Here is a 14,951-nt window from a genome sequence, read left to right as displayed (position 1 = left end):
AGAGTACTCACATACATACAAAGTACTCACAACCACAGAGTACTCACATACAGACAGTCATAGAGTACTCACATACATACATAGAGAGTACTCACATACACAGAGTACTCATATACATACAAAGTACTCATAACGAGTACTCGCATACATACAAAGTACTCACATACACAGAGTACTCACATACATACAAAGTACTCACAACCACAGAGTACTCACATACAGACAGTCATAGAGTACTCACATACACAGTACTCACATATATACAAAGTACTCACATACACAGAGTACTCACATATAGACAGTCATAGAGTACTCACATACATTCATACATACATACATAGAGATTACTCACATAAACAGAGTACTCGCATACATACAAAGTACTCACATAAACATAGTACTCGCATGCACACATACATAGAGAGTACTCACATACACAGAGTACTAACATACATACAAAATACTCACATACACAGAGTACTCACATACATTCAAAGTACTCACATACACAGAATACTCCCATACATACAAAGTACTCACATTCACAGAATACTCGCATACATACAAAGTACTCACATACACAGAGTACTCACATACATACAAAGTACTCACGTACACAGAGTACTCACATATATACAAAGTACTCACATACACAGAATACTCGCATACATACAAAGTACTCACATACACAGAGTACTCACATACATACAAAGTACTCACATACACAGAATACTCGCATAAATACAAACTACTCACATACACAGTTTACTCGCATACATACAAATTACTCACATACACAGAGTACTCGCATACATACAAAGTACACATACATAGAGTATTCACATACATACAAAGTACTCACATACACAGTGTACTCTCATACATACAAAGTACTCACATACACAGAGTACTCACATACATACAAAGTACTTACATACACAGAATACTCGCATACATACAAAGTTCTCACATACACAGAGTACTCACATACATACAAAGTAATCACATACATACAAAGTACTCACGTACACAGAGTACTCACATACATACAAAGTACTCACATTCACAGAATACTCGCATACATACAAAGTACTCACATACACAGAGTACTCATACATACAAAGCACTCACATACACAGAGTACTCACATACACAGAATACTCGCATACATACAAAGTACTCACATACACAGAATACTCGCATACATACAAATTACTCACATACACAGAGTACTCACATACATACAAAGTATACATACATAGAGTACTCACATACATACAAAGTACTCACGTACACAGAGTACTCTCATACATACAAAGTACTCACATACACAGAGTACTCACATACATACATACAAAGTACTTACATACACAGAATACTCGCATACATACAAAGTTCTCACATACACAGAGTACTCACATACATACAAAGTACTCACTTACACAGAGTACTCACATATATACAAAGTACTCACATACACAGAATACTCGCATACATACAAAGTACTCACATACACAGAGTACTCACATACATACAAAGTACTCACATTCACAGAATACTCGCATCATACAAAGTACTCACATACACAGAGGCCCTCATTCCGAGTCGTTCGCTCGGTAAATTTCTTCGCATCGCAGTGATTTTCCGCTTTGTGCGCATGCGTAATGTCCGCACTGCGACTGCGCCAAGTAATTTTACAATGAAGATAGTATTTTTACTCACGGCTTTTTCATCGCTCCGGCGATCGTAGTGTGATTGACAGGAAATGGGTGTTACTGGGCGGAAACAGGCCGTTTTATGGGCGTGTGGGAAAAAACGCTACAGTTTCCGGAAAAAACGCAGGAGTGGCCGGAGAAACGGGGGAGTGTCTGGGCGAACGCTGGGTGTGTTTGTGACGTCAAACCAGGAACGACAAGCACTGAACTGATCGCAGATGCCGAGTAAGTCTGAAACTACTCTGAAACTGCTAAGAAGTTTGTAATCGCAATATTGCGAATACATCGTTCGCAATTTTAAGATGCTAAGATACACTCCCAGTAGGCGGCGGCTTAGCGTGAGCAACTCTGCTAAAATCGCCTTGCGAGCGAACAACTCGGAATGAGGGCCAGAGTACTCACATACATACAAAGCACTCACGTACACAGAGTACTCACATACACAGAATACTCGCATACATACAAAGTACTCACATACACAGAATACTCGCATACATACAAAGTACTCACATACACAGAATACTCGCATACATACAAAGTACTCACATACACAGAATACTCGCATACATACAAAGTACTCACATACAGTCATAGAATACTCACTTACATACAGACAGACAGACAGACAGACAGACAGTACGCCCATACATACATACATACATACATACATACATACATACATATAAAGTACTCACATACTCAAGAGTACTCCCATACATACAGAGTACTCACATACATACATACATACATACATACATACAGAGTCCCCACATACATACATACATACATACATACATACATAGAGAGTACTCACATACACAGAGAACTCATATACATACAAAGTACTCTCATACATACAGAGAACTCAAATACATACAGAGAGTACTCACATACATACATACATACATACATACATAGAGAGTACTCACATACATATATACATAGAGTACTCACATACACAGAGTACTCGCATACAGACAGAGAGTACTCACATGCATACAGAGTACTCACATACATACAGACAGACAGACAGAGAGTACTCGCATACATACAGTACTCATACACATGGTTTGGAGTAACATACACTGGACATGGGAAATAAGTGAGAGCAATGAGTGTATGACACATAACAGGGATATCACACTCCTGACACGCTACATGTGAGTGCTGCTGTTTATCCCTTTCCCAAACAGAACTTGGCGTAATCACAGCCTGAAACCTGAGAAGCATCCTGCCCTTCACTCCTCAGCGCTTGTCCTATTAACCCTGCGGACAGTGACTGGGCGAGGGCAGTTACCCCTGTGGGACGATGTTACCCCGGCAGGGGCAGTTGGAGTGTAACGAGAAGAGTATTACACTAGTGGGGTAGAGGCTGATACTCCTGTGGGGCGATGTTACCCAGGCAGGGGCAGTTGGAGTGTAATGAGGAGAGTATTACACTAGTGTGGTAGAGGTTGTTACCCCTGTGGGGCGATGTTACCCCGGCAGGGGCAGTTGGAGTGTAATGAGCAGAGTATTGCACTAGTGGGGTAGAGGCTGATACTCCTGTGGGGCGATGTTACCCAGGCAGGGGCAGTTGGAGTGTAATGAGGAGAGTATTACACTAGTGGGGTAGAGGCTGTTACCCCTGTGGGGTGATGTTACCCAGGCAGGGGCAGTTGGAGTGTAATGAGGAGAGTATTACACTAGTGGGGTAGAGGTTGTTACCCCTATGGGGCGATGTGACCCCGGCAGGGGCAGTTGGAGTGTAATGAGTAGAGTATTGCACTAGTTGGGTAGAGGCTGTTACCCTCTGGGGTGATGTTACCCCTGCACATTCCTGTAGCTTCACATCACACACCCCTGTTCTGCCCCTCAGCTCGCACCTGGAAGATCCTGACCTTTGTGGTGGCTCTGCCGGGTGTCGGGGTCTGCATGCTGAACGCCTGGCTGAAGAAGCAGAACGAGCAGCACCACACCCCAGAGTTTCTCCCCTATGATCACCTGCGTATACGGACTAAGGTAAGACATATATACATGTGCCCTCCCCATATACAGAGGCACACTTGGGGGTAAATTTACTAAGATGGGACATTGCCCATAGCAACCAATCAGATTCCAGGTATTATCTTCTAGAAGGTGCTAGATAAATGAGAAGTAGAATCTGATTGGTTGCTATGTGCAACATCCCATCTTAAATAGAACTCCCATCTTAGTAAATTTACCCCATGGTGTGAGGACAGCGATGTGGCGTGACCGCGTACTGTGACTGCGTGACACTTTCTGCCCTGACAAAATGTTTAAAAATCAGTTTAAACAATAAAGTGTTTTTTTTTTGGGGGGGAGGGGAGGGGGGGAAATGTGTTGCTGGTGAACTACAAGTCCCAGAAAGCCCTGTCATAGACCCAGTGCTTGGATATTCTGCAGCATGTAGCACTACAAGTGACAGCATTATTATGGATATCAGAGCATGCTAGCATTATGTAGAACTATAAGCATCAGCATGACCTGGCATCCAGGCCCACCTGTATAAAATTGCTGGAAAAATATTCTGATACCGGGAAAATAAATCCTTTATATAAATGAAACCCCGACTGCGGATGTATTACAGGCGCGGAGCTGGACGCATGTCCCATTTATAATGATTACTGCCAGGGAAAATGGCGGCTGCCCACTACTGGACCCTGACCTGCCGTGGGCGCTGTGATAGATTTCACATTATGGCCTGGGGTAGTGGTCCGGCCCCTGCGAGCCCCCATTGAATGCAGTATGATGTGTGCATGGGGTGTAAGGCAGAAAGCCCTAAGTAACGAATGTGGGGCATTTCCCCAGGACTGAGGGCTTTTGTCTGCTACCTGGTGGCGGTAATTGGCAGTGGTCTGAAGAGGTAGCGCTCACCGGGACACTTCTGCCATGCTTCTTCCCCATACAAACACTGAAAAGTCTATTAACCACTGATGGGCGCTGTAAAAGTGCCGCAGCTTCTCTCCGCCTGCTAACGCCACATCAGGACATAGATAGCCGCCATTTTCTGTGTTGGAAAGCGGTGATCTCCCTGACTCCCTGACATAGCAGCAGGATAAACAAGGGCGAGTCGACTGCGATTTCGGGGAGGCTGCGTGATGTCACACGTAGCCACTCCGAACTAAAAGATGGCACTGGAAGGAGGCTTCCCTAGTTTCTGCAACTGCGCACTAACTGCATCGCGATTGCAATTAGAGCGTGGTCACAGTTGGTGGGCGACGACTCTTCAGGGAGTCAGGGAGATTGCTGTTACGTCAGGGAGTCAGGGAGATCGCTGCTATGTCAGGGAGTCAGGGAGATTGCTGCTATGTCAGGGAGTCAGGGAGATCGCTGCTATGTCAGGGAGTCAGGGAGATTGCTGCTATGTCAGGGAGTCAGGGAGATTGCTGCTATGTCAGGGAGTCAGGGAGATCGCTGCTATGTCAGGGATTCAGGGAGATTGCTGCTATGTCAGGGAGTCAGGGAGATTGCTGTTACGTCAGGGAGTCAGGGAGATCGCTGCTATGTCAGGGATTCAGGGAGATTGCTGCTATGTCAGGGAGTCAGGGAGATTGCTGCTATGTCAGGGAGTCAGGGAGATCGCTGCTATGTCAGGGAGTCAGGGAGATTGCTGCTATGTCAGGGATTCAGGGAGATTGCTGCTATGTCAGGGAGTCAGGGAGATTGCTGCTATGTCAGGGAGTCAGGGAGATCGCTGCTATGTCAGGGAGTCAGGGAGATTGCTGCTATGTCAGGGAGTCAGGGAGATTGCTGCTATGTCAGGGAGTCAGGGAGATCGCTGCTATGTCAGGGAGTCAGGGAGATCGCTGCTATGTCAGGGAGATTGCTGCTATGTCAGGGAGTCAGGGAGATTGCTGCTATGTCAGGGAGTCAGGGAGATCGCTGCTATGTCAGGGAGTCAGGGAGATCGCTGCTATGTCAGGGAGATTGCTGCTATGTCAGGGAGATTGCTGCTATGTCAGGGAGTCAGGGAGGTTGCAGCTATGTCAGGGAGTCAGGGAGATCGCTGCTATGTCAGGGAGTCAGGGAGATTGCTGCTATGTCAGGGAGTCAGGGAGATTGCTGCTATGTCAGGGAGTCAGGAAGGTTGCTGCTATGTCATGGAGTCAGGGAGATCACTACTATGTCAGAGAGTCAGGGAGATCGCTGCTATGTCAGGGAGTCAGGGAGATCGCTGCTATGTCAGGGAGTCAGGGAGATCGCTGCTATGTCAGGGAGTCAGGGAGATTGCTGTTATATCAGGGAATCAGGGAGATCGCTGCTATGTCAGGGAGTCAGGGAGATCGCTGCTATGTCAGAGAGTCAGGGAGGTTAATGCTATGTCATGGAGTCAGGGATATCACTGCTATGTCAGAGAGTCAGGGAGATCGTTGCTATGTCAGGGAGATCACTACTATGTCAGAGAGTCAGGGAGATCGCTGCTATGTCAGGGAGTCAGGGAGATTGCTGTTATATCAGGGAATCAGGGAGATCGCTGCTATGTCAGGGAGTCAGGGAGATCGCTGCTATGTCAGGGAGTCAGGGAGGTTAATGCTATGTCATGGAGTCAGGGATATCACTGCTATGTCAGAGAGTCAGGGAGATTGCTGCTATGTCAGGGAGTCAGGGAGATTGCTGCTATGTCAGGGAGTCAGGAAGGTTGCTGCTATGTCATGGAGTCAGGGAGATCACTACTATGTCAGAGAGTCAGGAAGGTTGCTGCTATGTCATGGAGTAAGGGAGATCACTACTATGTCAGAGAGTCAGGGAGATCGCTGCTATGTCAGGGAGTCAGGGAGATTGCTGTTATATCAGGGAATCAGGGAGATCGCTGCTATGTCAGGGAGTCAGGGAGATCGCTGCTATGTCAGGGAGTCAGGGAGGTTAATGCTATGTCATGGAGTCAGGGATATCACTGCTATGTCAGAGAGTCAGGGAGATCGCTGCTATGTCAGGGAGTCAGGGAAATTGCTGCTATGTCAGGGAGTCAGGGAGATCGCTGCTATGTCAGGGAGTCGGGAGATTGCTGCTATGTCAGGGAGTCAGGGAGGTTGCTGCTATGTTAGGGAGTCAGGGAGATAGCTGCTATGTCGGGGAGTCAGGGAGATTGCCGCTATGTCAGGGAGTCAGGGAGATCGCTGCTATGTTAGGGAGTCAGGGAGATCGCTGCTATGTCAGATAGTCAGGGAGGTTGCTGCTATGTCAGAGAGTCAGAGAGGTCACTGCTATGTCAGAGAGTCAGGGAGATCGCTGCTATGTCAGGGATATTGCTGCTATGTCAGGGAGTCAGGAAGGTCGCTGCTATGTCAGGGAGTCAGGGAGATCACTGCTATGTCAGAGAGTCAGGGAGATCGCTGCTATGTCAGGGAGTCAGGGAGATCGCTGCTATGTCAGGGATATTGCTGCTATGTCAGGGAGTCAGGGAGGTTGCTGCTATGTCAGAGAGTCAGGGAGATCGCTGCTATGTCAGGGATATTGCTGCTATGTCAGGGAGTCAGGAAGGTCGCTGCTATGTCAGGGAGTCAGGGAGGTTGCTGCTATGTCAGGGAGATCGCTGCTATGTCAGGGAGTCAGGGAGATGGTCGCTATGTCAGGGAGTCAGGGAGATCGCTGCTATGTCAGGGAGTCAGGGAGGTTGCTGCTATGTCAGGGAGTCAGGGAGATCGCTGCTATGTCAGGGAGGCAGGGAGATGGTCGCCATGTCAGGGAGATCGCTGCTATGTCAGGGAGTCAGGGAGGTTGCTGCTATGTCAGGGAGTCAGGGAGATTGCTGCTATGTCAGGGAGTCAGGAAGGTTGCTGCTATGTCATGGAGTCAGGGAGATCACTGCTATGTCAGAGAGTCAGGGAGATCGCTGTTATGTCAGGGAGGTTGCTGCTATGTTAGGGAGTCAGGGAGATCGCTGCTATGTCGGGGAGTCAGGGAGATCGCCGCTATGTCAGGGAGTCAGGGAGATCGCTGCTATGTTAGGGAGTCAGGAAGATCGCTGCTATGTCAGGTAGTCAGGGAGGTCGCTGCTATGTCAGAGAGTCAGGGAGGTCGCTGCTATGTCAGAGATTCAGGAAGATCGCTGCTATGTCAGGGATTTTGCTGCTATGTCAGGGAGTCAGGAAGGTCGCTGCTATGTCAGGGAGTCAGGGAGATCGCTGCTATGTCAGGGAGTCAGAGAGATCGCTGCTATGTCAGGGAGTCAGGGAGATTGCTGCTATGTCAGGGAGTCAGGGAGGTTGCTGCTATGTCAGAGAGTCAGGGAGGTCGCTGCTATGTCAGAGAGTCAGGGAGATCGCTGCTATGTCAGGAAGTCAGGGAGGTTGCTGCTATATCAGAGAGTCAGGGAGATCGCTGCTATGTCAGGGATATTGCTGCTATGTCAGGGAGTCAGGAAGGTCGCTGCTATGTCAGGGAGGTTGCTGCTATGTCAGGGAGATCGCTGCTATGTCAGGGAGTCAGGGAGATGGTCGCTATGTCAGGGAGTCAGGGAGATCGCTGCTATGTCAGGGATTCAGGGAGGTTGCTGTTATGTCAGGGAGTCAGGGAGATTGCTGCTATGTCAGGGAGTCAGGGAGATGGTTGCTATGTCAGGGAGTCAGGGAGATGGTCGCTATGTCAGGGAGTCAGGGAGATTGCTGCTATGTCAGGGAGTTAGGGAGGTTGCTGTTATGTCAGGGAGTCAGGGAGATCGCTGTTATGTCAGGGAGTCAGGGAGATCGCTCCTATGTCAGGGAGTCAGGGAGATCGCTGTTATGTCAGGGAGTCGGGGAGGTTGATGCTATGTCAGGGAGTCAGGGAGATTGCTGCTATGTCAGGGAGTCAGGGAGGTTACTGCTATGTCCGGGAGTCAGGGAAGTTGCTGCTATGTCAGGGAGATCGCTGCTATGTCAGGGAGATCACTGTTATGTCAGGGATTCAAGGAGATTTCTGCTATGTTAGGGAGCCAGGGAGATCCCCGCTATATCAGGGAGTCAGGGAGATCGCTGTTATGTCAGGGAGATTGCTGCTATGTCAGGGATTCAAGGAGATTTCCGCTATGTTAGGGAGTCAGGGAGATTGCTGCTATGTCGGGGAGCCAGGGAGATCCCCCGCTATGTCAGGGAGTCAGGGAGATCGCTGCTATGTCAGGGAGTCAGGGAGACCTCCGCTATGTTTGGGAGTCAGGGAGATCGCTACTATGTCAGGGAGTCAGGGAGATCTCTGCTATGTTTGGGAGTCAGGGAGATCCCCGCTATGTCGGGGAGTCAGGGAGATCGCTGCTATGTCAGGGAATCAGGGACGTTGCTGCTATGTCAGAGAGTCAGGCAGATCACTGCTATGTCAGGGATTCAAGGAGATTTCTGCTATGTCAAGGATTCAAGGAGATCCCCGCTATGTCAGGGAGTCAGGGAGATCGCTGCTATGTCAGGGAGATCGCTGCTATGTCAGGGATTCAAGGAGATTTCCGCTATGTTAGGGAGTCAGGGAGATTGCTGCTATGTCGGGGAGCCAGGGAGATCCCCGCTATGTCAGGGAGTCAGGGAGATCGCTGCTATGTCGGGGAGTCAGGGAGATTGCCGCTATGTCAGGGAGTCAAGGAGACCTCCGCTATGTTTGGGAGTCAGGGAGATCGCTGCTATGTCAGGGATTCAAGGAGATTTCTGCTATGTCAAGGATTCAAGGAGATCCCCGCTACGTCAGGGAGTCAGGGAGATCGCTGCTATGTCAGGGAGATCGCTGCTATGTCAGGGAATCAAGGAGATTTCCGCTATGTTAGGGAGTCAGGGAGATTGCTGCTATGTCGGGGAGCCAGGGAGATATCCGCTATGTCAGGGAGTCAGGGAGATCGCTGCTATGTCAGGGAGTCAGGGAGATTGCCGCTATGTCAGGGAGTCAAGGAGACCTCCGCTATGTCAGGGAGTCAGGGAGATCGCTTTTATGTCAGGGAGTCAGGGAGATTGCCGCTATGTCAGGGAGATCTCCGCTATGTCTGGGAGTCAGGGAGATCGCTGCTATGTCAGGGAGTCAGGGAGATCCCCGCTATGTCAGGGAGTCAGGGAGATCGCTGCTATGTCAGGGAGGTCGCTGCTATGTCAGGGAGGTCGCTGCTATGTCAGGGAGTCGGGGAGGTTTCTGCTATGTCAGGGAGTCAGGGAGATCGCTGCTATGTCAGGGAGTCAGGGAGATCGCTGCTATGTTAGGGAGTCAGGGAGATCGCTGCTATGTCAGGGAGTCAGGGAGATCTCTGCTATGTTAGGGAGTCAGGGAGATCGCTGCTATGTCAGGGAGTCAGGGAGATGGGTCTATGTCAGGGAGTCAGGGAGATCTCCACTATGTTAGGGAGTCAGGGAGATTGCTGCTATGTCAGGGAGATCTCTGCTATGTCAGGGAGTCAGGGAGATTGCTGCTATGTTAGGGAGTCAGGGAGATGGCCGCTATGTCAGGGAGATCGCTGCTATGTCAGGGAGTCAGGGAGATCGCTGCTATGTCAGGGAGATGTCTGCTATGTCAGGGAGTCAGGGAGATTGCTGCTATGTTAGGGAGTCAGGGAGATGGCCGCTATGTCAGGGAGATCGCTGCTATGTTAGGGAGTCAGGGAGATTGCTGCTATGTTAGGGAATCAGGGAGATCTCTGCTATGTCAGGGAGTCAGGGAGATCGCTGCTATGTCAGGGAGATCGCTGCTATGTCAGGGAGTCAGGGAGATCGCTGCTATGTTAGGGAGTCAGGGAGATCGCTGCTATGTCAGGGAGTCAGGGAGATCGCTGCTATGTTAGGGAGTCAGGGAGATCGCTGCTATGTCAGGGAGTCAGGGAGATCGCTGCTATGTCAGGAAGTCAGGGAGATCGCTGCTATGTTAGGGAGTCAGGGAGATCGCTGCTATGTCAGGGAGTCAGGGAGATCGCTGCTATGTCAGGAAGTCAGGGAGATCGCTGCTATGTCAGGGAGTCAGGGAGATCGCTGCTATGTCAGGGAGTCAGGGAGATCGCTGCTATGTCAGGGAGTCAGGGAGATCGCTGCTATGTCAGGGAGATCGCTGCTATGTCAGGGAGTCAGGGAGATCGCTGCTATGTCAGGGAGTCAGGGAGATCGCTGCTATGTCAGGGAGTCAGGGAGATCGCTGCTATGTCAGGGAGTCAGGGAGATCGCTGCTATGTCAGGGAGTCAGGGAGATCGCTGCTATGTCAGGGAGTCAGGGAGATCGCTGCTATGTCAGGGAGTCAGGGAGATCGCTGCTATGTCAGGGAGATCGCTGCTATGTCAGGGAGTCTGGGAGATCGCTGCTATGTCAGGGAGTCAGGGAGATCGCTGCAATGTCAGGGAGTCAGGGAGATCGCTGCTATGTCAGGGAGTCAGGGAGATCGCTGCTATGTTAGGAAGTCGGGGAGATTGCTGCTATGTCAGGGAGTCAGGGAGATCTCCGCTATGTTAGGGAGTCAGGGAGATCGCTGCTATGTCAGGGAGATCTCCGCCATGTTAGGGAGTCAGGGAGATCGCTGCTATGTCAGGGAGTCAGGGAGATCGCTGCTCTGTTGGGGAGTCAGGGAGATCGCTGCTATGTCAGGGAGATCTCTGCTATGTCAGGGAGTCAGGGAGATTGCTGCTATGTTGGGGAGTCAGGGAGATCCCTGCTATGTCAGGAAGTCAGGGAGATCGCTGCTATGTTAGGGAGTCAGGGAGATCGCTGCTATGTCAGGGAGTCAGGGAGATTGCTGCTATGTCAGGGAGATCTCTGCTATGTCAGGGAGTCAGGGAGATCGCTGCTATGTTGGGGAGTCAGGGAGATCGCTGCTATGTTGGGGAGTCAGGGAGATTGCTGCTATGTCAGGGAGATCCCTGCTATGTCAGGGAGTCAGGGAGATCGCTGCTATGTTGGGGAGTCAGAGAGATTGCTGCTATGTTGGGGAGTAAGGGAAATCGCTGCTATATCAGGGAGATTGCTGCTATGTCAGGGAGTCAGGGAGATTGCTGCTATGTTGGGGAGTCAGGGAGATGGCCGCTATGTCAGGGAGATTGCTGCTATGTCAGGGAGTCAGGGAGATCTCCGCTATGTTAGGGAGTCAGGGAGATTGCTGCTATGTCAGGGAGATTTCTGCTATGTCAGGGAGTCAGGGAGATCGCTGCTATGTTGGGGAGTCAGGGAGATTGCTGCTATGTCAGGGAGATCGCTGCTATGTCAGGGAGTCAGGGAGATCGCTGCTATGTTAGGGAGTCAGGGAGATCGCTGCTATGTTAGGGAGTCAGGGAGATCGCTGCTATGTCAGGGAGTCAGGGAGATCTCTGCTATGTTAGGGAGTCAGGGAGATCGCTGCTATGTCAGGGAGTCAGGGAGATGGCCGCTATGTCAGGGAGATTTCTGCTATGTCAGGGAGTCAGGGAGATCGCTGCTATGTCAGGGAGTCAGGGAGATCGCTGCTATGTCAGGGAGTCAGGGAGATCGCTGCTATGTCAGGGAGATCGCTGCTATGTCAGGGAGTCTGGGAGATCGCTGCTATGTCAGGGAGTCAGGGAGATCGCTGCTATGTCAGGGAGTCAGGGAGATCGCTGCTATGTCAGGGAGTCAGGGAGATCGCTGCTATGTTAGGAAGTCGGGGAGATTGCTGCTATGTCAGGGAGTCAGGGAGATCTCCGCTATGTTAGGGAGTCAGGGAGATCGCTGCTATGTCAGGGAGATCTCCGCTATGTTAGGGAGTCAGGGAGATCGCTGCTATGTCAGGGAGTCAGGGAGATCGCTGCTCTGTTGGGGAGTCAGGGAGATCGCTGCTATGTCAGAGAGATCTCTGCTATGTCAGGGAGTCAGGGAGATTGCTGCTATGTTGGGGAGTCAGGGAGATCCCTGCTATGTCAGGAAGTCAGGGAGATCGCTGCTATGTTAGGGAGTCAGGGAGATCGCTGCTATGTCAGGGAGTCAGGGAGATTGCTGCTATGTCAGGGAGATCTCTGCTATGTCAGGGAGTCAGGGAGATCGCTGCTATGTTGGGGAGTCAGGGAGATCGCTGCTATGTTGGGGAGTCAGGGAGATTGCTGCTATGTCAGGGAGATCTCTGCTATGTCAGGGAGATCGCTGCTATGTTGGGGAGTCAGGGAGATTGCTGCTATGTCAGGGAGATCTCTGCTATGTCAGGGAGTCAGGGAGATCGCTGCTATGTTGGGGAGTAAGGGAGATCGCTGCTATATCAGGGAGATTTCTGCTATGTCAAGGAGTCAGGGAGATTGCTGCTATGTTGGGGAGTCAGGGAGATGGCCGCTATGTCAGGGAGATTGCTGCTATGTCAGGGAGTCAGGGAGATCTCCGCTATGTTAGGGAGTCAGGGAGATTGCTGCTATGTCAGGGAGATCTCTGCTATATCAGGGAGTCAGGGAGATCGCTGCTATGTTGGGGAGTCAGGGAGATTGCTGCTATGTCAGGGAGATCGCTGCTATGTCAGGGAGTCAGGGAGATCGCTGCTATGTTAGGGAGTCAGGGAGATCGCTGCTATGTTAGGGAGTCAGGGAGATCGCTGCTATGTCAGGGAGTCAGGGAGATCTCTGCTATGTTAGGGAGTCAGGGAGATCGCTGCTATGTCAGGGAGTCAGGGAGATGGCCGCTATGTCAGGGAGATTGCTGCTATGTCAGGGAGTCAGGGAGATCTCCGCTATGTTAGGGAGTCAGGGAGATTGCTGCTATGTCAGGGAGATCTCTGCTATGTTGGGGAGTCAGGGAGCTCCCTGCTATGTTGGGGAGCCAGGGAGATCGCTGCTATGCGACTATACCTAAAGGAATGAAAGAAGCTGTGAATAGTCGTAGCCTGGCACGCCGTGATGCAACATGCAACATCACAGTAAGATGAGCATGGCTACATCTGTATATGGAACCACCTGTGAGTAGAACACAACACTTGAGCAAGCCCTGAAACGTATCGGTGACATTTGCCCAGCAGGTAGATGTTGCTGACAGCTTTGGCGCTCATTTTCATTTCGCTGTAAGTCATGTGTATGACGCCTCTCCGGTATAGCGGCGCTCATCCGTGCTGGTAGGCGTCACTGTCACATCTCCCTGACAGGCAGTATCCTTCACTCCCTTGTCACCAAGCCCCAGATAACGTCACCACTGATCACATAAGAACACTCAGATATGTAGATGACGCAGAAGCTGCTGAGATGAGGAGAGAGGAGAGAATAGGGTCCAGTACACCCTTCCTGGGGTAACACTACTTGTGCCTATCAGTGTGTTTTGTCTTATTTTGCAGCGTTTCCCTTGGGGGGATGGAAATCACTCCTTATTCCACAACCCACACGCCAACCCACTTCCCACGGGGTATGAGGAGCCGAAGCACTGACGTCTCCGGGGTCACAATCCGGCCTGACCCAGACTGAGGGGCCTCATTGTCTGCCAGCGTCCTGCTTGAGGAGATGAGAGAATTCGCCGGCAATAAACCTGACTTTCTATCACTGCACATACTGACTCCTCTGCATTTATTATATAGCGTTGCCCGGGTTTCCCGCATGCAGTGTCTGCCAGTCTGAGCTGCCCCCTGTGATTGACAGTCCCAGCTCCCAGCATTCCCTGGATTTGTAGCCTGAGCGCTGGGACTGAGGTGTTCTGGGAATTGCGTGGTGGGATTTCTGACATTGGGGGTTATTAGCAAACCAAGAAAGTTAGCAATTGGGCAAAACCATGTGCACTGCAGGGGGGCAGATGTAACATGTGCAGAGAAAGATAGATTTGGGTGGGTTATATTGTTTCTGTGCAGGGTAAATACTGGCTGCTTTATTCTTATACTGCAATTTAGATTTCAGATTGAACACACCCCACCCAGATCTAACTCTCTCTGCACATGTTACATCTGCCCCACCTGCAGTGCACATCTTACATCTGCCCCATCTTCACTGCACATCTTACATCTGCCCCATCTGCACTGCACAGCTTACATCTGCCCCACCTGCACTGCACAGCTTACATCTGCCCCACCTGCACTGCACATGGTTTTGCCCGTTAGTGTGCTTTTTTTGGTTTTGGTAACAACTCTGAATAACCCCCATTATTCCGGGACAGTGAAGTGTCTGGTTCTGGGGAGCCCAGTAGGTGTGAGCGCAGCCTGGTCACACATACGTGCATGAGCACACAGATATATACGGTATAACTACATCCCTACAGGACACCCCCCGGTGACAGATGCATTCAGTGGTGCAAGTAGAAAGTTTTTCTTAGTGGTACTGATAGTAAAAATGGTCATGGTTATGTGTCATTATGGGACGTGGTCACACAAAACTAGGTTAGTGGCTACATGACAATAGGGGCATG

General features: G+C 50.3%; 1 protein-coding gene across 1 annotated transcript in view; it reads left to right on the top strand.

The window, feature by feature from the left end:
* The window catches only part of LOC134945914 (cytochrome c oxidase subunit 6A, mitochondrial-like), a 49,547-nt gene extending 35,444 nt beyond the window's left edge, over positions 1 to 14,103 (top strand). The window contains exons 2-3 of the mRNA XM_063935473.1: positions 3,574 to 3,716; positions 13,897 to 14,103. Coding sequence (XP_063791543.1) covers positions 3,574 to 3,716; positions 13,897 to 13,986 — 233 coding nt within the window. The 3' untranslated portion in view covers positions 13,987 to 14,103. The remainder of the gene's footprint in view (positions 1 to 3,573; positions 3,717 to 13,896) is intronic.
* Positions 14,104 to 14,951: the final 848 nt, after the last annotated feature.

This window comes from Pseudophryne corroboree, chromosome 7 (assembly GCF_028390025.1).
Source record: "Pseudophryne corroboree isolate aPseCor3 chromosome 7, aPseCor3.hap2, whole genome shotgun sequence".
Taxonomy (NCBI): Eukaryota; Metazoa; Chordata; class Amphibia; order Anura; family Myobatrachidae; genus Pseudophryne; species Pseudophryne corroboree.
Note: the sequence above shows the minus strand (reverse complement) of the source record. Positions and strands in the feature narration are given on the sequence as shown.